A 20,548-nucleotide genomic window follows, 5' to 3' on the forward strand; every position below is an offset into this window, starting at 1 on the left:
TGTTGGAAATGGATTTTGATCCTTTTATTGTTGTTTTTTTTTGTTTTGTTTTGTTTTGTTTTTTAGTGGCTCTCATTGTAATCGCGATGTTGGATTAACATTACAGTGATCTCATTGTAATTGTGATTACGTGGATCAGCTGACAAGGGCGATGAAATAATTAGGAAGCAACGCCTTCTGAATGCTAATGAAGCAGAAGGGCCCAGTCAGGGCCCGAAGCAGTGATTGAGCACCTGGGGCAAAGCCGGGCCCACCCACGGGAGCTCAGGTGCAGGCAATGTTCTGTAGCGAGCGCAAGGGGCGGAGCTAGGGCGCACCCCTTCCCGTCCTCATTTTAGGGCCGGCAGAGGACGAGAGAGTGTTTCTCTCTTGTGGTCTCTGCCTAATAAGACTTTTTGAAGGTAAGTAGGTGTTTTTTCCCCTTTGTTCGTGTGCTCAGGCCGTTGCTTTTGAGCGAGCCCTCTCTCACCGCAGCCCACGATCTTGCGGCTCTGCTGTGTCTCTCCTCTTTCCCTCACGTTACCTTGAAACCGGTAATTTCCAGCACTTACTTGCTGCTGGCGAGGGAGCTTTTTCTTTTGCTTTTGCAAGAGCTTTAACGAGGCCTCTCTTTGCCAGGCTGTTGCAACTTTGTTGCCGTTAACCCAGCGTTCTACGTACGCGCTTGGGTTATTTCCATCGCCAGAACGCAGAGCACCGCAACTGTCCTGTAACGACTTCAATGTTGTCGGCGCGAAGAGCGCGGCTTCGGAGCTCCGCGGGTAGGGTTCAACTGGATAGTTATCTTGTTACTTAGTTACTCACACCTCTGCGTTGCGGAAAGGTAAACTGTGGGAACGTCACCATCGGGTGGAACTGGATTTGGAGTGGGAGTTGGATTTTACTTTCCTACTGCAAGAAATGAACCTCTCTTGCTTTTTCTTGAAAGTGTGCGTGTGTGTGTGGGGGGGAAATAAAGAAATAAGGCCAAGTAATGTTAGGATGACTGGCACGGCCAGTGCTTTCTCAGAGTTTATTGTTTTTTTTTTTCTACGTCTTTAGTCCTTGAATACGTGGAAGTCCTGAGCATAGACGCCAACTGCGTTATATTTTTCCATAAATAGTTTTATCTTGGCAAGAAATGTCAGCTTGCTTTCCGTTGTTCTGCAACTGCTTCAGATACGATACCTCATCGTGTCTGAAACGTCTGAAACGGAAATGAGGGTGGGCAGCTCGGAATGGAGAGTTTAGGCGCGGCGCTGCAGGACCGCAGTGCAGTAATGAATCCTGCAATCCATCCCTCAGCGGTGCCGGTATTGAACCCCTGACCCACTATTTGTAACGTTATCTCGGGGTGCGCTCTGGGGTGGGATCTCAGCACGGGGCTTTGGCCTTCGATAATCCCTGCTGTCCCTTCCAACTGAAGATTTTCCTGATATGCTAAGATTTGGTCTTTGTTCAGCGAGAAAATATATATAAATCTATAAATATATAAATATATATATTATATATATAAATATATTAAATATATATATAATATATATAATATAAATAAATATATTATATATATATATAAAAATATATATGTATTTAGTCTTAGCTTGAGGGTTTTTTAATGGAAATTTCTGAATATGTAAATGAGAAGAGCAAACAATTGTCTTTTCGTATAACTGTAAGCAGTTCTTTCAACGTGTCCTGTTGTACAACAACTTGTGCCAGTTAAGAACACAGGGCATACATATACGGTCTCTTGGTAGCAGAGCTCATGTCTTGTAGTTTTTAATAATCAAGAGGTATGGTGTTAGTTGCAGCTGGGACTGAATGTTTTTTGTTTTTTTTTTTTAAAGCTCCCGGTTTGAGGCTCCATTTGGGTTGTAGGAGGAAAACAGTGGTGCTTATTCAGTGACGTTTACATTTGCAGCTCGGTAGTATCGTTCAGAGCCAGGGCCCCTTTCTCAGCGACGCGCCCGAGGGGCTGGGAGGGGACAGAATGGCGACACCCGACTTAAACCGGTCTTAGGCTTCCACGTCGTGCAGCAAGATTTCGGAAGGGGTGAGAGTTCACCTGAGGCTGTCGCTTTGTGGGTGTTCAGCTGTGCATGGTTGGGGTGGTGCCGTGAGCGATTAGCGGATTAGCGTTCGTTACATACAGAAGCATGCATTCACATATACTGTTGGAAGTAGTCGCCTTCTCTTTATCTGTGTGAATACTGCTATCTCGACCCATTAGTTTTTCTTGGGTGAGAGAAGAGCCGGGCAGCCTTTAGCCACCCCGCGGGGTCTAACGGCAACTGCTATGCCTGCCGATAGTGGCAAACGAGCTTTTGTTTGAGCAGACACAAAAGCAACTCTTGAAAACACCGAAAGCTTACTGCAGAAGTTTGTAAAACGTGCTAGTGAATTATACGGAAGGTGCTTGTTTCGTGGTGTAGGTATGTCAAGGGAAAACTTTTTCCTTTAGCCATACAATCAGCTGGCATGCAGAGTCTAAGACGCCTTGTTGCCCAGAATTGGAGAGGCTTTGTTTTGGAAAACTGGTCCTTTATTTGGCATTAGTCTCTAATTAAGTACAGATCATTAAAATACACAGGGGGAAAGAGAATGTTCCTCAATAACATTGTGCGAGGAAAACTCTGACAAAACACCAGCTGTCTATTTTGAAAGCACATCGTACAGAAGTTATTTCGGTAATGTGACACTAGAGAAACTCCACAGCAGGAGGTGGAGAGAAGGAGTTGGAGCACAAAGCCTTTAAGCCTGAGAGCAGTTAGGTAGCTACACGTGACAGTGGCACATACGGAATCCAAGATGGAAAATTCCAGGAGTGGAGAAATATTGAAGCATCACTGGGGAAAGGGGCATTTGTGAAGTAAAACCTATCAAACCCAGTACAACTGCTTCTTGGAAGCTAATTTTAAGTTATTATACCTTACATTCACTAAGTAAAAGGCAGAAAGACACACCAGAGCAAGGCTGAGTATTACCACAGTTGTAAAAATAGTTTATTGAGTCAGCAAAGTTATTACAAAGGCATAAAATCAGCTAAGTGTTACAAAGCAGGGTCTTCTTCCATTTTCTGATAAACATACAGCCATGCAAGAAAAGTATAAAACAAATGCAATATCTCCTGGATGTTACACAGGAAAGGTATCTAAACTATAGCATACTTACAGCTGTACAAGAGAACTAAACAGTATTTATCATTCTTACTAACGTCACTGGAACTGGCTCTTATAGTTTAAGTAATCATTCCAACTGCATTGAAAAAAACAGTTTATAACATCAATGGAACTGGCTCTTATAGTTTAATTGATCATTTCGACTGCATTGAAAGAAACAGTTTATAACATCACTGGATCTGGCTCTTATAGTTTAATTGATCATTTCAACTACATTGAAAAAAAACAGTTTGCTCAATTACATCATCAAATTTCTGCTAGCATATCTCCAAGATTCCCTTTTCTTGAAGCACTGTCTGACTTAATGCAGTTTTCAAGTCACTGGGAGAGAGGGGGACCGTCGAAGGCCACCTGGTCCAGCTTCCTGGTGCCTATCCTGGTCACCTATAGGTAGATCGGGTCACTCAGAGCCTTGTCCAGCCTTCCATCAAACTCCTGAAAGAAACAAAGATAGACTTTAGTCTGGTAGTGGCAGTTGTCTCATACTTCATTTAAAAAAGGGTAAAATTTAAGTTGGGACATAAATAAACAGTTCTCATTTCACTTCCTCCACCAAAAGGTGGACTTAGTTTCTGGCTATCGCCGCCGCTATTCCGAAATTATGAATGGACTTACTTAAAAGCAAAGGCTGCAGAGAGACAGTTAATTGAGACAGCTACAAGCAGATAGGGCTTGGCTAACTCAGGCTCGCATACAAACACTCCTCACAAGCCAGACAGGTTCAAGCCGTGCACTTGCAGCATAATAATCAAAAAAGAGGAGCGATAAAACTTAGTGCCGAGGAAGGGCAACCTGCCACCTCCTTTCCAGGTATCTGGGAGCCAATCATAGGAGGAAGCTCTACGCAGTTGCAGGAGATAAGAAACTTTTAAAAGAAAAAAAAAAAAAATAGGGTAGAAAGCTTCCTTTAAAAGCATAAAGTTTATTTATTTTTATAAGCTTTATTTTGGTTAAGGGATATAAGGGAGAGGAGGTATTCAGCTAAGCGTGCTATCAAAGAACGCTGAGCCCAACCGGCCTTCTTTTGCTTCACACAACAGAAGAAACTCCTAAGATAAACAACTTTTTCTTTTTCTACCCCAGAAGACAAGTCTGAATTCACCTGCTCCATCGTGCCAGAGGAGTCCACCTTTGCATCAGATACGCTAGAACAGCAAGCAGGGTTGAAATTGCAGCGTCCCCAGCCCAGTTCTCTTCCCCAGGCAACACGGGTAAGTGAGAATCTTACTTCTAAAGAATAAAGCAGAGTTTGCACCTTAGTGAGCTTCATTCAAGTGAGCTTTTCTTTCTTTAAGTAATCAGTTCAACTACATTGAAAGAAACAGTTTATAACATCACTGGAACGGGCTGTTATAGTTTAAGTAATCATTTCAACTACACTGAAAAAAACAGTTTATGACATCAATGGATCTGGCTCTTATAGTTTAATTGATCATTTCAACTACACTAAAAAAAAACAGTTTATGACATCAATGGATCTGGCTCTTATAGTTTAAGTAATCATTTCAACTGCACTAAAAAAACAGTTTATGACATCAATTTTATTTCAGGTTCTCAACGAGATTTTTTTTTGACAGCAGCATTCCTCTCTAGCTGTTCATCTCACCTTTTGACTTCACTTCTTTTATTTCCTACAGAATATTTCAGAGTGGGGCATCCATTTGGAAATAAGTAGACAGCAGAATGAAACACCCAGGGTGAACAAACTTGATTAACATTATTAAGCAGTCCAAGTGGCAAGTTTTTTTTTTGTTTTCCTGCAAGCCACTTCCGGTCACAGGATGTGACCACAGTAGTACTACAGGATTTTGGCAGCTGATGTCACAGCTCTTTGGCAAAAGCCACATTCAAATATCATCGCAGAAAAGAACGCTGCGAGAAGTTTTTTGAAGGGAACAAGTACTGAATTACAATATTATTAATCTATGTAATGTAATACAACAGCAGCCTCGCAAAGAACAGAAGTATCGAGCCACTTGCTAACTGGACGCATTCGCTGCTTCCCATCTACATCTTCTCTTTGAGGTTTAGGAATTCTTGCTGCCGCACACATTACGAGCACTACTTGGGCTGCTCCCACCAATTGCTATTTAACAGCAAGCATCTTTCAATGCAGCCACCTCATTTCTTTCTGTTAATTGAGTTTAAGGGAGCACAAAATATAGCAGCGTCAGTTCATTTCGCAAGGGTGAACGGCAATCCTTTTGCATACTCCTCTTGACATATAAGCGCCTTTTTATTTGTCACCCGCAACAGCTCCTTCGGACCTGTCTTATGCTGGTGAGCAGCCTCTCCAACGGCTGTCTGGAAAACTAGGTACGCAGTCACAGGAATCCATTTAAGGTGCTTTGCTTAGCAGCAGCAGTTTTTCTTCCCTGTAAGTTTTAAGATAAATAACAGCATCTCTTTGCTGCCATCCACAAATACAATGAAGTTCACCTGCAAGCCCGCAGGAAAGTAAGTTACATAGAGCAGTTCCGGCAGCAAGTCTTAGTTTCTTTTTCCTTCAGTGCTATTCATGCCACCTATTTGCACTTACATTTTAGTACACATCATCTGGCACATATGTTAGTAGAAGGTAGGCAATCCGAGAAGCATTTGTTTTACTTTTTTTCCTTTGCGTTTGCAGGACTTGGAGTATTTCCCCAAAAAAGAAAAACAAGCAGAGAACAACCAAGCAGCCAGCTTCCTCCGCTTCTGAAGCGCTACTCGAGGCCCCGCCATACGTACTGAGCCGGCTTCACCAGGAATCCAAGGACAGCAAGCTGCCACCAAGCCACCTCCAGCGTCAGAACCGCCAACGCTGAGCTCTTCGTCTCCTGGGATCCCTGTGTAAGAGGTAAGGTCCCTACAGCCAGTGGCATTCCCACACAGCTAGGATTTACAAGACATTCATTTTTGTTTTTCCAGCCCAAGTCCGGCTTAGCAGGGCTATTCCCAGCAGCTGTAGCAGAGGCTTCAGCTGTCATACTTAACTGGGGAGCCCCTCTGAGAAGTTAGCTGCAGTTAAGATGTCATTTTGGGATTCGAGTACCAGAGCAACTTATGGTAGCGCTTTAGTCTAAAAGCCTGGCTGCCAGTGGGGTATCACAACGTAGCTAACATTGTGGCTCAAACCTAGAAAGACCAACTGTTTGTTTGAGACGGTAAGCCCGCATCAACGCTATTGTTTGAGACGGTAAGCCCACATCAACGCTATTGTTTGAGACGGTAAGCCCACATCAACGCTATTGCTCCTCTAAGTTTAACAGCTGACCCCTGTCTCCACCTCAAATTAACACCTCTCCTCATTCTAGCAAGTAGCATGGATTACCACAGCAGAATCCTCAGAGCAAGGAACAAGCACCTCTGACTAAGCAATCCATGTGGGAAAAGCCTCATGTTCTATTGATCCCAGTGACTTTAGGGTGAAGATGCTTATTGTTGCAGAATACTCATCGTGAACCAAGGAAGAACACTCAGCTGCCTGCTGCAGGAGGATTTCACAGCCATCCACACCAGCAAAGAATTTTTCCCAGGCACCTATCTGCTCTTCATTAAAGCCCAGACCCAAATTTATTCAAGTCCTGCCTCCTCTCTTTGAGCCTGCGACCACGACAACCCCTGGGCCACAGTGTATGCTACCAGGGCCCACTCCGAGAACACAGCTACATACACTCAGTCACCCCAGCGAGTCCCCCAGAACCAGGGCATTACCCAAAGCTAAGGGGAATGCCCATCTCAGTACCCCCCCCCAAAGGGAGCCCCAAAGGGGCAGGGGGGCAGCAGGGCCTACTTGGGCCCAGGGAGGACGGGAGGGAGATAGGGGAGGGCAGGGGGCCCTTCGGGGCCTCCTCGGCCCCATAGGGGCAGGGAGGGCGGGAGGGAGATAGGGGAGGGCAGGGGGCCCTTCGGGGCCTCCTCAGCCCCGAAGGGGCCGGGAGGGCGGGAGGGGCTCCTCAGCCCCTGGCGCCACGGGGGCGCTCCCGCCCGGCCAGCCTCTCAAAAAACAGACAGTCGAACCCACCCACCCTCCAAAAAAAAAAAAAAAAATATCTCTTTAGAGATAGTGCAAATTTCGCGGACTAGCATTCAAAAAAATTCAAACACCCCCCCCAAAAAAAACCAAACAAAACCGACAGAAAATGCCCACATCAATACACTTAGTGAAATACCAAATAAAAACAAGCTTCAAAAAACACAAGAAAAAAAACCGAAGACTACTACAGAAGAAAAACAATTCACCAAAACCAAGCCAAAAAAAAAAAATAAACCATTAAATCTACAAGTAACACCATAAAAAAAACAAACATAACCAACTTACAAGGAAATCCATAACAAAAGCACAACAACTTAAGCAACTCTCTACTAAAAAAATACAGAAAACAGCTCACCAAGCCAAAGAAAAAAAACCAATAAATCTACAAGCAACACCGCAAAAAAAACACACTATTCACTTACTGCAAAACCAAATACAACCGAATTACAAGGAAATCCATTAAAAAACAAGCACAACAACTTAAACAACACTCCACTAAAAAAAGAAAAAAAAAACCAGAACAATTCAAAGTCCAAAACAACCGAGCCAAAAAATAAACATTACATCTACAAGAAACTCCATAAAAAAAAAAAAAACACACTATTCACTTAGTGCAAAACCAAGTTACAACAAGGAAATCCATTAAAAAAGCACAGCAACTTAAGCGACACTCCACTAAAAAAAAAAAAAAAAACAATTCACCAATGCAAAACATTAAGCAACTCCGTAAGAAAGAAAATCAAACAAGACTCTACTATAATGATCTAAATCAATTCACTTACTCCAATACCAAACAGAACTAATCAACAACAAGTAACTCCATAAAAAAAAAAAAACTAACACAGCAAAACAACTCAAACGAGACTCTACTAAAAATAACAAGTTAACTCATTTAGTCCAATGCCAAACATAACTAAACTACAACTCCAAGGAACGCCAGACAAAACACTTCCCGAAAGGGTTCTGCCAACCACATCCAAGAGCCCCCGGAAAACAACGTGAAATCACATCACCCGAAGCCAAACCCAGTAACCTCTAACTCTTCAACTTAAAGTCAACAGCGGACACAAGCCCCAAAAATCATAGTGACTAATTCTTATACCGTCAATAGCACTTCTACCAAACCAAGCACAGCCATTACCTCACTCAATTAAAAAAAAAAAAGCCATAACCATCTACTTCAAAGACACACAGGCAAGAAAGCTTAAAAACCGAAAAGAAACCACCACTGTGCATGTAAGCACCCAACTTCATCCCTAAAGCGGAGTTCACAACAATAACAGCCTCAGCCAAGACTCGCTTCCAAAGACGGCAAGCCGTTGCCTCAGACAACCAGGAGATGGATCTGACTAACCAACATCAGCCTTACTGCACAACCAGTAATTCAAACACACGAAAAACAAACCCAGTAGAACGAAATAATTGTACGCACTTACCTGGCAATCCCGACTCCTGGTGAGAGGACAGACGCAGCACGCAATCCAGCCCACACACATCGCGGGTACCGCTAATGCTGCCAGAAGCTGAAAGGAAACCAACCAAACTAAGTCGATGCTGCTCGATAGACCCGGGAAAGGTCCGCGTTCTGTCACATCCCAAAAAGCGCCAACACCAGGCACGCTCACCGCGGGAAGGAGGGTCAGCCCGCTCCATCGGCGGTCGCTTCAACCTGCATCGTCCTAAGCACGGTCCTGCTTCGTCGCTGCAGCTTCCGGCGTCGACCGCACCGGGACCTGAAAAGGAAAACGCCGGGGAACGTCGGGACCCGCGATTCCCACAAGGAAGGGCTGTACGAGCAGCGCTCCCCGTGCGACTCCCGGCGACGGCCCCTTTCCTCCGGGGATCCTCCGCCGCACGCTGCCGGGGCAGGAAACGCGCCCTCCCGAGGGAGGACGGCGCTTCCTCCCCGTTGCGGTCCTCGCCTGGCAAAGAAAGAAAAAACAAGATCAAGTGAAACAAAGCAATTTCTCACGCGTTCGTCTCCTTCCAACTGCCCCCCTGTACTGCTTCACGTCGGCACCGGAAGGATGAGCGGGAGGACAAAAGCCGTGCCCAGTTCTCTCACCCCCCAGTGCGGCGAGCGGGAGGGGCTCCGAAAAAAAACAAAACCAAACAAAAAAATCCAGCCCGGGCCAGGGGTGGCGCTTGCGGTCTGCACACAGGCACAGCTCACCTCCATCTGTAAGGCCTCCTATGGCTTCACACCGCACTACTCCTCCCTCTGGCCCTGGACCTGTAAGAAGATTAATAGAATTGGTTATGTTAGGACACCCTTAAAAATCATGTACCCACACAGGTGTACACAGACACACTTACATTCGAACGAGGTCAGTTAAAGCCCCATCCGGACTCTCTGCTCCCCTGCAGCAAAGTACTTCTCGTGATATGACCTCCCTGCAAGGAGAAAACCGTATAATAAAATACCCTAGATTGCAAAGGACTCCGAGGAGAGTGGAGATCCAACCTACCCATCTGATACTAAGCCACATTGTTTGTCATCCTGCTATTCTGCAGCCTGTTCCTGTGCCTCACCGCTGAAGAGCTTCCCCTGAAGGCCAAACTAACCCTTGAGCTCAAAACTATTCCCCCTTGTCCAATTTGTCCTATGTCTGTCTACTCAAGTGAAAAAAAGTTGATTCCCCTCCTTATTGTAAACCCCTTTGAATACTAAAAGACTGCAATTAGATCTCCTTGCTACCTTCTCTTCCCCCGAAGTAGCCCAGCTCCCTCACCCCGTTTTCATACCAGAGTCCCTCCGGCTCCACGTCCTTCCGCTGCGGGGAACCGCAGACCTGCATACAGAATTGAAAATAGGGCCTCACAAGAGCAAAGTAAAGCAAACCCCTCCCTGTCTCTACCCCTCTTATAGGGGAGCCCAGGATACCTTATCGGCCTTCTAAAATGTTAGAAATACACTTGTTCTGCCAAAACAGACCCTGCAGAACACACTGCCCTCCTTTCTTACAAGCCCTCCCTTCTCTCCCTTAAAAGCTGCTCTCTTAACTTCCTGAAGCCTTCTCCGGGAGGAACAGCCTCAACTCCCACAGCCCACCCTCGTACAACAGGTGATCCATTACCCAGATCGCTTTCACAGTCCTAATACAGAGCTACACTAGGCCTCAGGGAGCGGAAAAACAACCCTACTCCAATACCCCCAAGTAAAGAGCTGGGAGCTGAACAGCAACTCAACACTGAACCTGAGAATCAAAGGCAACTCACCATCATCCCTGCAACAGCGCCATAAAGCAGGGTAAAAGCCCAGCAGCCTCCTCAGGGCAGACAGGGAGCCCTGGGAGCCCCCTGTGCTTTCCAATCCCCAGCGGCAGACCCTCCGCTAAGGGATGGAGAGCGCATCCCTGAGCCCCCTGCTCTCAACGCCCACGGCCTTACTACTGCCGTAGCTGCTTGCAGGTTTGCGCTGATCCTCGCTGCAAGGGGCTCCGCTGCAGCCCTCGCCCTGCAAAAGAACACAAAAACCAAAAGCTTAGAGTGAAGAACCGGCAGCTGAAAAAGAAAACAACACTGAAGCAACCTCTCACCATGCTTCTCACCCACAGCTACGCCATGCTTCACGCTGTTCACACTCCCGTCGGTGCAAACGGAAGGGCTTGTAGCTCTCACATGGAGCAGGAATGTGCTTCATCTCAAGAAATCCAGCAGCAATCCAGTGCAAACTCCTGAAAAGAAAAAAAACAAAACCAAAATAAGAACCAGAAAACAGTACCCCACTTACCCACAAAGCAAGGAAAGCCCAGCAGGAATCTCGCAAAAGTCCTCCGCTGCAAGCAGCAAGAGAGCCCAGCACTCACCCACCACAACAAGGAGCAGCAGGAAATCCTGTGTGGCTCCCAGCAGCCTCCGAAAGGGTTTTTAAAGGGCTGTGGGAGGGCCCTGCCCAGGGCTTCTAACCAGGCGCACCTGTGCCTGGGCAGCCGGGCCCCCGCTGCACCTGCGAGTCGTTGCGTTGTCAGCACAGGCGGGCCTCGTTAGGGCTGACAGGGTGCTGACAGAGATCGTGGAACCCTTAGGGCCGGCTCAGTGATCGTCCCCGTGCGCCAGGTGACCGTGGGTGTCCCTGCGCTGTGAACGGGGTGCCAGCACACTTAGGATGAATGGTGCGAGGCTGCGGATGAACGCTGGAGCCGCGGCCTGGGGGGAGGCGAAAGCTATAGGGCGCTCCTGTGCGCAATTAGAGCTTATTGGATTTTGTGTGAAATCTCTAACTGCCATTCACAAAAAATACATGCGTAACACACCAAGCGTATTAGTGTTCCTTGTGATCTGCTTTGGTACAACACTCGCCGTCTCTCTGACTGTCTTCCGGTGCTCCGACGTCTTCTCAAGTGAAGGCGCTTTATCACAGACACGCACACAGACGACAAATCGCACTGGCAAATCCATTTCTCATTGCAATGCGCACAGCTCGAGGTGCGTGCTGTCAGGATTCTATTCTGAACGCTGCAGGCTCGATTTTGAGGTGGATAGCATTCAAATAAAGTGCAAAGCTGAGAACTGAAGTGCCTGCTTACCCTCGGGGATGCCACGGCAAATCAGGAAAAACCACCTAGTCTTATCACAGTGGTTTGTGCTGTTATGACAGTTATCATACTTAAATTCTGTACGAGCTGTCATCCGGGCACTGCAATGACAACCCTTGGCGCTAGCCGACGTGCTTTTGAGGTGCACCTCCCTTATTGCCCGTGCCTCTGTAGGACGGGCCAGCCCGCTCCCTCGTGAATCAGAGCATCCGGAGCGCAGCTCCGGTTTCTAAGAGACTGCCCGTGCTCCCGAGGCAGCCTCTTGGCAGCAGCGGACAGCGGAGACACTGCGGCCATCCCCACTTGTCTTTGCCTGCGTCGGTGGCACTGCAGAGAATAAAGCTGCTAACGACACTTGTGGATCGGGCAGGAAAACCTTTGCAGAGCTACTTAAATGGGCTTGGGGCCGGTGCGTGCTGCCAGCAGGCCACAAAGTGTCTGTAAAACAACAAGTGGGGCGTGTGGAAAGGGTGGTGCTGCGCCTGTCCTTTTGGATCCCGCTAAAAAACGTGGCCGGTGACGCCGATCACCGACCCGATCGGGTTCAGACTGAACATGGGCAGAAAAATAATGCGACTGTTCTGCCGAGCCCTTCGCTCGCTTCTGCTCTCTCAGCTCTTGAAGAGGACAGTCGGTGAGTTCCTCCTCAGGCAAGCGGTTCATCCGATTCACGGGCCATTTCTCCCTTTCATTACGAACAAGATGAAGCAGCTGCTGCACAGGCCAGTGTGAACATAGCGAGTGACCGTTTGTGGTAACAAACAATAACCTTCGGACTGCACGGGGGACGCTGCCCCACGCGGCTCTGTCACGCAGCTCCCTCCCTGACAATAAGCCTCCGTAACACAGCAAACCCCGATCTCGCTCCAGGTTCGCGTGCGGACTGAGCCGTCCGGTCTGAATAGATGGCAGAAGCCTGCATAGCCTAACAAAAGGCTTTCTTAGCTGTTTTTTTTGTTTTTTTTTTTTAATATATATATGTACTTTTATATGCACTTATGAAACAAAGTACAAACCTGACTAGTCTGGGACCACGGTGACAATGAACGCTTACACAGATGCTACAATTAAATGGCAATTAGCTAGCCTTTGTTCAGTTTGTCGGGTGTAAAATGGATATGACCGACTTTGAATATTTCGCTGTGTTTTTGTGCGCTGTGCTGGCAAGCACCGAATGTGAGCCTTCAGAGTAAAAACAAATTCTCCTCGCTGCGTGTTCACTGTAAGCAAACTGCAAAACGTGCACGTAACTGTTCGGTACTGCAGAACTGCCGGCCAGAAACCCTATCATTTAAAGGAGCTGAAGGTGCTTTTTGTAGTTTTCGGTTTAGAACCTTTCCATTGACACCTGAGGACTCCATCGTGCTATAAGAACGAACTCAGAGGAGATGAGTCAGTCGATGCCTAGAAGGAAAGGACCGGGAGGACGCACTGAAATGTCACGTTACATTCCAGCTACCTCAACAATGACTGTTTCGGAGACCACAAATATTTCTTACACTTTATTATTGAATGTGAGTGCAAAAAAACCCCAAACGCAAGGAAGCGCATAGGCCTGATGATAGCTATTTGCCATACGGTAAGTTGTGTGTCACAAAATAAGCCACAGCCTAATGTTTGGGAGCGAGGCTAGCGGGAAGCTGGAGGGAAGGAAGAGCGTGACTGCTCAATCGAGGGGACGAACTGCAAGGAAAGATTCATTATCGCAACCGGAGGCGCAGCTGCAGGAAATCAGTGTAGAGTCAGATCCTTGCCTGTACCTTTTCCCAGATCTCATGACAAGGCAGAACCGGTGGGATGCAAGTATCTACGTGTGCGCGTGTACGCACAGATATTCCCTGACAAACAAATTCTACTGCGAAGACAGTACGCCCGACACGTCTGTCTAAGGCAAGCATTCGATTTCGCACGCTGTACCATGCCACTGCATGCGTCTCATTTCAAGCACTGACTTGACGCCATGTGCCATGAGGAAATGAGGTGCAATCGACCCTATTTCTGCTTTAACGTTGGGGTGATCTTTCAAAAAGAACACGACTCCCTCAACAAAACAACCGAATGCGATACGTCGCACAGACGATGCCGCATTCGAGAGCTACAGGGAACGCAGCGGTGAACAACTGCGAGCACGGTTTCCGGCACGGCTGGACTGACAGCGTGACTGCCTTGTTCAGGAAATGGAATCATAGGATCATAGAACCACAGAACGCTGTGGGTCGGACCTTTAAGAGCATCTCCTTCCAACCCCCTGCTGCAGGCGAGAACACCTCCCACTGGACCGGGTTGCTCACAGCCCCCTCCGGCCTGGCCTTGAAGGCTTCCTGCTTGGGGGCTCCCACGGCCTCGCAGGGCAACCCGTTCCAGTCGAAAAATAGGTTTGTTTCCCTTCAAAGGCCCTGGCAGCATTTCCGAAAGCACAGGGGAAATGGTCCTCTGCCACGTGCCTGCCGCTGCCCTTAGCTCCGGAGCTTTTATGTACCTGAGAACTATCTTCCAAACCCTGCCCTCGGTTCTGTCCGTGGGGTGACTCCCATATGGCAATGTGCCTCCGATTTAAGGACGGTCTCCTCGAGGAGTCCCCGGAAATGCTTTGAGTGTGCAAGGTCTGCTTTCTGTGCAGGGGTTCCAGAAATGCTCCGTGAAGGAGGTGCCTTTAAATGGGGAGCACTTGCGGGCGGCCGAAAATAATTCTAAGCCAGCATAAAACTTCTCCTAAACGATTTTAATCCAGCAGCAAACACGGCTCGTTTCGGATATCGTGTCTGGCGTGCAGGGATCATGGCCAGCACCTCTACGGAAAGATCCCCACTTAGCGGCAGCAAGGCTGCAGAATGATTTTAGTACAGAAAAAGCAGCAGAAGAATTTATCTAATTGAAATCGTGTGGGGAATTTAAGCAGGCAAAATGCAGTTCCTCAAGCTGGAAGATGCTCATTCAAATGCTGAAGGCTTGAAAGAAATGTCAGAAATCATACACATCTTCAGGAATGTATTTTCAAATCACAATTCCACTAAGAATAAACAAGGATAAAATACACGGAGCAGATTCTGTTAGGGAAATGAATGAACTCCAGAGGAAGACAAGGATGGTAAATGTTTATCCCCTTCAGCCCCCCCCCCCCTTTTCCCTTTTCCCTTTTCCCTTTTCCCTTTTCCTTTCTGCAGCTCTCACAGGCCCTCCTCTGGGCCGTGTCAACACCCTGCTGCGCTACGAGCAGCCGCCTCCAGCACGGCCTGGGCGCACGTCAGCCTCTCCGATTCCAACTTTGCGGCCGGGTGGCTGCACGGCAAAGCCAGCAGCAATTCTTTCCCTATCAATGTGGCTTTATAGGCCTCGCCGAAGACTCTGTTCAGCTGTATGAATGCTTTCATTTGCACTCGCAGAGCAAACTGACAGAAAAAACAACAAAAAACCAACCCTTTCTATGAATCCCCCCTTCAAGCTGCAAACAGCATTCCTTTTGTGAGAGCATGATGAAGAAAAGAGACTCCGGGACTTCTTTTTTCAAACAGCCAGCGAGACTATCTGCTGAGCCCCAGCCGTGTGGCAGGGTAAGGGCTCTCCTTTCTGCACGTGAGGTAGGACTGCGAATGTGTGACAGAGACGCCCCGAGGACACCGACGTACGTGGAAGGCCTTGTAGCTGCCCTTGTAGCTGCCAGCTTGAAACGTTCATTGCCCGCCATTCTCCGGGAAACCTCCCGCACGACCTGAACGTGCTACGAATGGTCAGGGGGCTTCTTTAGGTGCTTGCAGAAATCGCACAGCGCCGAGGGCAAGGCATATACCGGGACGTGTTGTCTGAAAAAAAAACACAGACTCATTTTCCTCCCTTTATGACAGTTTATTATGGATTTTAATAAGAGAAATGTTATCACCGTTTTACGGAAAACAAGTGCAAATAGTCTGCGGCAAAGCCAGTTGTTAAGTGTCTGGCAGTGTGTCTTACCCTTCCCCAACACATACAAAACAATGCAACGTTACAGTCGGGTAAGGTGAAAACACGCATACAAAGCGTTCGGCGCTGTTCACATCGATTCCGTGGGCAGAACGCTACGACTGACAGCCAGGAAGCGCACCGAAGCCCGAATGCTCACATTATCTTCAAGGCAGAGCCATTAAAACATGCAGTGTGCTCAAGACAAGATTACATACTGAAAGCATCGTTTGTTTCCACGCCGTCTGAACGGCGTGAGAACCCTGATGTACAGGTTGCGAACGCCTCAGAGCGCAACAGATCTGCAGATGTCCGACGTCCCCTTTCACATCGGCGCTGTATCTACATGGCTGCCTCACCTCAGACCCCAGCCTGACTTCGGAACGCTTCATTCTGTGCGATCTGCTTCGCTCACATCAATTCAAACACAAAAGACAACGACAACAAAAGAGTGTTTGCTGGCGCGCTTACTAACACACAAGTTCAGATACTAACATTCCAGTTAAGACGGATCCTTTGGAGAAAAAGCGTTCAGGACGTGAGTGAAAAATAAATGGTTCGTTTAGAGTGCTACACGTATAAATTTCAGGTTGCTCCTTGTTAAAAAAAAAAAAAACAAAAAAAAACCTCAAACCATTAAGGACGCTACTTTCAACAAGCTGATCGCTGCTGAAAGAGCACCGTAAGCCCGGTCCCCTAAGGATCAGAGCAAACACTGAAGTTCCCCTGAACACACGTTGCATTAACAACATCGCAGTCAGAACCGTAGCAGCTTCATTTGGACAGGAATAATATTATCTGCATACACACTTTTTAAACACCCTAAGCGTAACAGGCCAAATGGAACGCTTTCCTAAATCTAGAAAAGAGTGGACACATTTTCCCTTTTATGGGAGCAACTTGCACTTCAGTGACACAATTTCCATAGCTCACAACGTACGAGCTACTTTGTTTCAGTACTTTGTTTCTAGCCGTCACCGGGCTGGCAGCTTCTGACCCGGCCTTCCTATTTCCAGCCCACACGACGCGTTTCACACTGCAAATCAAACACCTCCATTTGACATTACATTGCTTCCAAAAAAAAACAAGTGGGAAAATATTGTCTGACCGTGGCATACGGAGTCGTACACTGAAATCTAAGGATTACATTTCCCTTGATGTAACCATCAGCAACCAAGCACCACAGCACCACCTTTGTCACGAACTGTGACCTTCAAAGAACAGAGCAAATGGTGGCAACGAGGGGAACGTGGAAGAAGACGGTTCTAGAAGAGGAATTACTGACTCGCACTGCCAGGCAGGCACGGCTTACGGCCGGGACACAGGCGTATTGAAACCGACATTCGTAACACGCGATCTACGTGGCACTTTTTTCTCTGTAATTCAAGAGCTAATTTTTGCCTTCACATCGAGTTAAAGAAATTGCGCTATTCCCTACGCTGTGAATGGCTGACTGTGTTTTTATCAGGATGCAAACCGACCCGCAGCAGCCTTCGTGCGCGCTAGCGCAGAACAGCACGGCTCCTCGCAGTACGGCGGCCTCCAAGTTTCCAATACGTAAGGCACGACTTTGCGCATCGAAAGGGGCACCCGAAGGAAGGGCCTGTCCTAGGCGTCCTCGTCCCTAAAGCAAGTGAGCACGTTGCCTTGCAAAAAGCTGTCTTTTCCAAGACATTTTAAAAGCGTTTATCAGCAGGAGCATCCTCTAAAAGCTGCGTCTTGGAAAGCCCCAGAACGCCTCGGATAAATTCACGCCTATTTTTATTTCAATGGCAAGTGCTTACACTTACCAAGCCAATCCTCATTGCAGATTTACATCTTAGTCAGGTCAGAGAGGCTGAAGATAGTTCTAGTCCCGGTTCTTCCCCCACGTCCCGTGCTACGGGACTGTCCTTAAGGACGGATCAGTCTCGCAATTAAGGAGGACGAACCGATGAAGTGCTACGTACCAAATAATCGCCTAGAGGCAGGGACGACTCGCTCGACTCTCCTGCGGCTGCCACGGAGAAGCGGTTTACCGTACGACGACAGGGCACCGAAGCCCACGGTTTGCACTTGCGCCGACGGCTCTACCTTAGTGTGATGGTCCAGTCTGCTTTTAAAATGTTTACTTAAAGAGGAAGAACAGGCCCTCGCTTCTCAGTTTGCTAGCAGGCATCCGATACTCCTCTGCACGTCACAAACCTCGCCACCTGCTGATCTGCTCGTCGAGCTACCCGGCTGTCCCGAAACGCTTCTCCTCCTACGTTATCCCAACGCAGGCAGCAACCGAACACATCAGTAAACCCTCTTACTACTTTGCTTCACTCCGTTTTACTACTTTTACTCTGCCACGAGTGACAAAACCGACCTCGGAGAGCCAGAACTTGACAAGACTTGCTTTGTTAACACTTCGTCCGAAAGGTTACTTTCCTGCATATTTATAGTGGAACTTCAGTAATTCAGGAAGTGGAATAAGGAAGCGCAAGAAAATGAGAGGGGCACATCTACACCAGAAAAAAAACAAACGACACAGTAAAGTGCCAAAGGGATTCGCTATAATTGCTACCAAACCCTTGATCTACGTCGAGATCGTAACCAGGGAGCGTTGGCACAGGGCACGAGGTGGCAGCAACAAAGAGTGACACTTAACACCAGCAGGTCACGGCGGGTTTCGGTTCGGGCTTGATGTGTATTTGATCGCGATCTGGGGGTTGACTTAGCATTAATGGCTTGTGACTTTTAAGCTTGTGAGCCAGCGTCATAAATATGGCCTCCACGTGGTCATTGTCATTGGGGTTTTTGGCAGAGGTTTCGAATAACGGCATGCTGTGCGTATCGGCAAACTTCTGAGCCAAGTCCGTGGGTACCTGAATAGCATTTCGCAGGTCGCATTTATTGCCAACAAGAATCCGTGGTATATCGCTGGCAAGGAGGTGTTGTTTGCATTCCTCTATCCACGACGGCAGACTGTGAAAGCTGGCGATGTTGGTCATATCGTACACAAACACGACCGCGTGGACGTTCCTGTAATAGTGCTGCACCATACTCTTCCTGAAGCGCTCCTGGCCCGCCGTATCCCACAGCTGGATCTGAAAACACAAGGGTAAACAGAGAGGAAAATGTGTTACGGCTCGCATTCGGGAAATAACACGCGTTACCTACGACTAAGAAAGTCGGGCGATCGCAGCAAATCGCTCTCTGGAACCGATGACGCCGCACGGTTTGTACCAAACAAAACGACTGCTCTTACAGGCTTTTCAGAAATCGTTGCTTCCGCAACAGTCTGCTCACAATTGAAGCTACGAAGAAATCGCGAGGCGACTTCGTAACTAAGACGCATTTCGGACGGTTCACTGAAAGCGGCGCGTTGTAAGACCCTTACACAAAGCAATACGAAAATCCTGCCACTGAAGCTTTTCTAAGAAAAAACAAATCTCAGCTGACAGGATTGTTTCCTGCCAAGTACGATGGCGTTCTTCCCCAAAGCGCAGAGGGGCAGAGTCCCTAAAAGGAACACCAGCAACCCTGCAAAAAAGCTGCAGCTAAATAAACTGCACGAAGCAACAGCTCGGCCTCTGTACTCCGGTCCAGTTATTTACAGCTTCCGATCCACGGGCCAAGAAAGATCCACGCAGTGCTTCTAAAGGAGTCAGCGAGATCACAAAGAAAACCGAAGCGAGGCATCCTAGCCTCTGACCGAAGGCAAACGGCAGCTGCAATTCATCTCTCCGCAGAGCAAATACTGCTTTGTGCTGTGCTCTGTTGATAGCCCAATTTCTTCATCTCCGTCGCCTGCCGAGACAGTCCGAACCACTAGATTCCATACAGTCACTTCGCTTGAAAGAAGATGCCCTCACCTACCGAGCCGAGAGAGAATGCTGGTTCGATGCCCTTGCGGAACGCTGTATAGGCAGGAGACTCGTGGAAAAAAAAACCAAAACAACTGCAACTTTAAATTGAAATATAACAAATTTGAGAGAAAAAAAAAGAACCCAGCGTACAGTTGGGAGACCCCGGCTTATCGTCAGAGGACGTGCCGCTCGGGGATCGCTGCATCTAGCCTTCCCAACGCATGGACCAAAGCGAACACAGACCGGCAGCTGCTTTCCACAGGCGGGAAATCACACGTGGGCATTAGTGTTTCACACGCGGCCGTCAGCCCGCTGCGTCGGCTACGGACGAATGCACCCATCTCGTGGAATTGGAAGAAAACGCGTGGCAGACCCTCGGCGAGATGCGCTGTGCTTGCAATACTGCCAGTGACGCAGCGTTTTTCCAGCTGCAAGGGAAGTGATCTCTGTTCCGTAGCAGCACAGAAACGACCGTTCAGCTGGCTGGGGGAAGGGAGGAGAGGGAATGGGAAGACACCGACTTACGCTCTCCTTCGAAGCAAGAGGACAAATCCCTCTACTCAGCAGGCCCTTCGGGGCACGATGAGAACGGCAGCGATGGGATTCCTCTCAGCTGCTCTCTTTCCCGGTTCGACAGGCAGGGCCGCAGAGATGCCGGGAGCAAGAAAGGTGGGGATGGGAAGAAGGGAGGAGGCAAACGACAAAAAGGGGGACCCTATGACATGCAGCATCCTCCTAATAGCTTCGGTTCTGGCAACGATGATGACGGTTATTCCTTTTCCAGCCGAAACAGAACCTCCTGGGAAACCGGGCATCGGAAAAGCATCCTCCCCTGTTGGCCGCCTCCCTCAGCCAGAACCCAGACGTATTCGACAGGCAGGGTTTCAAAGGCAGCAAAGCCAGCCACGGCAGCTTCCATCGCAACAGGGCACGATATCCCAAGCGAAGCACCTCGGCGCTGCGGATCGCGCTTCTTCTCGGTCACTGCTCTGCATCAGCCCGAGTCGCTGACGACGCCAGGCAGCAAGACGGCACCGACGGGAAGATCTCTCTCCACAGGTTCTC

At 48.1% G+C, this 20,548-nt stretch overlaps 1 protein-coding gene and 1 long non-coding RNA gene across 9 annotated transcripts; one reads left to right on the forward strand and one right to left on the reverse strand.

Moving 5' to 3' along the window:
- The first annotated feature begins 226 nt into the window (after positions 1-226).
- On the forward strand, positions 227-6,716 carry LOC122166203. 8 transcript variants are annotated; one of them, XR_006170722.1, is made up of 5 exons: positions 227-401; positions 619-761; positions 1,901-2,032; positions 4,245-4,369; positions 5,788-6,716. It is a non-coding gene; the product is annotated as an uncharacterized LOC122166203 (long non-coding RNA). The 8 variants fall into 8 exon arrangements; XR_006170721.1 differs by having other exon boundaries at positions 228-401; positions 4,242-4,369; XR_006170718.1 differs by lacking the exon at positions 1,901-2,032 and adding an exon at positions 5,415-5,501 and having other exon boundaries at positions 230-401; positions 4,242-4,369.
- An 8,820-nt stretch (positions 6,717-15,536) lies between these two features.
- RAB33B (RAB33B, member RAS oncogene family) lies at positions 15,537-19,979 on the reverse strand. Its single transcript, XM_042829862.1, has one exon. The coding sequence runs from the start codon at positions 18,767-18,769 to the stop codon at positions 18,278-18,280; it is 492 nt and encodes a 163-aa protein (XP_042685796.1). The 5' UTR covers positions 18,770-19,979; the 3' UTR covers positions 15,537-18,277.
- Positions 19,980-20,548: the final 569 nt, after the last annotated feature.

The sequence above is a fragment of the Centrocercus urophasianus genome, unplaced genomic scaffold, assembly GCF_019232065.1.
Source record: "Centrocercus urophasianus isolate 14NV4802_14NV808 unplaced genomic scaffold, USGS_Curo_1.0 seq_32, whole genome shotgun sequence".
Classification (NCBI taxonomy): Eukaryota; Metazoa; Chordata; class Aves; order Galliformes; family Phasianidae; genus Centrocercus; species Centrocercus urophasianus.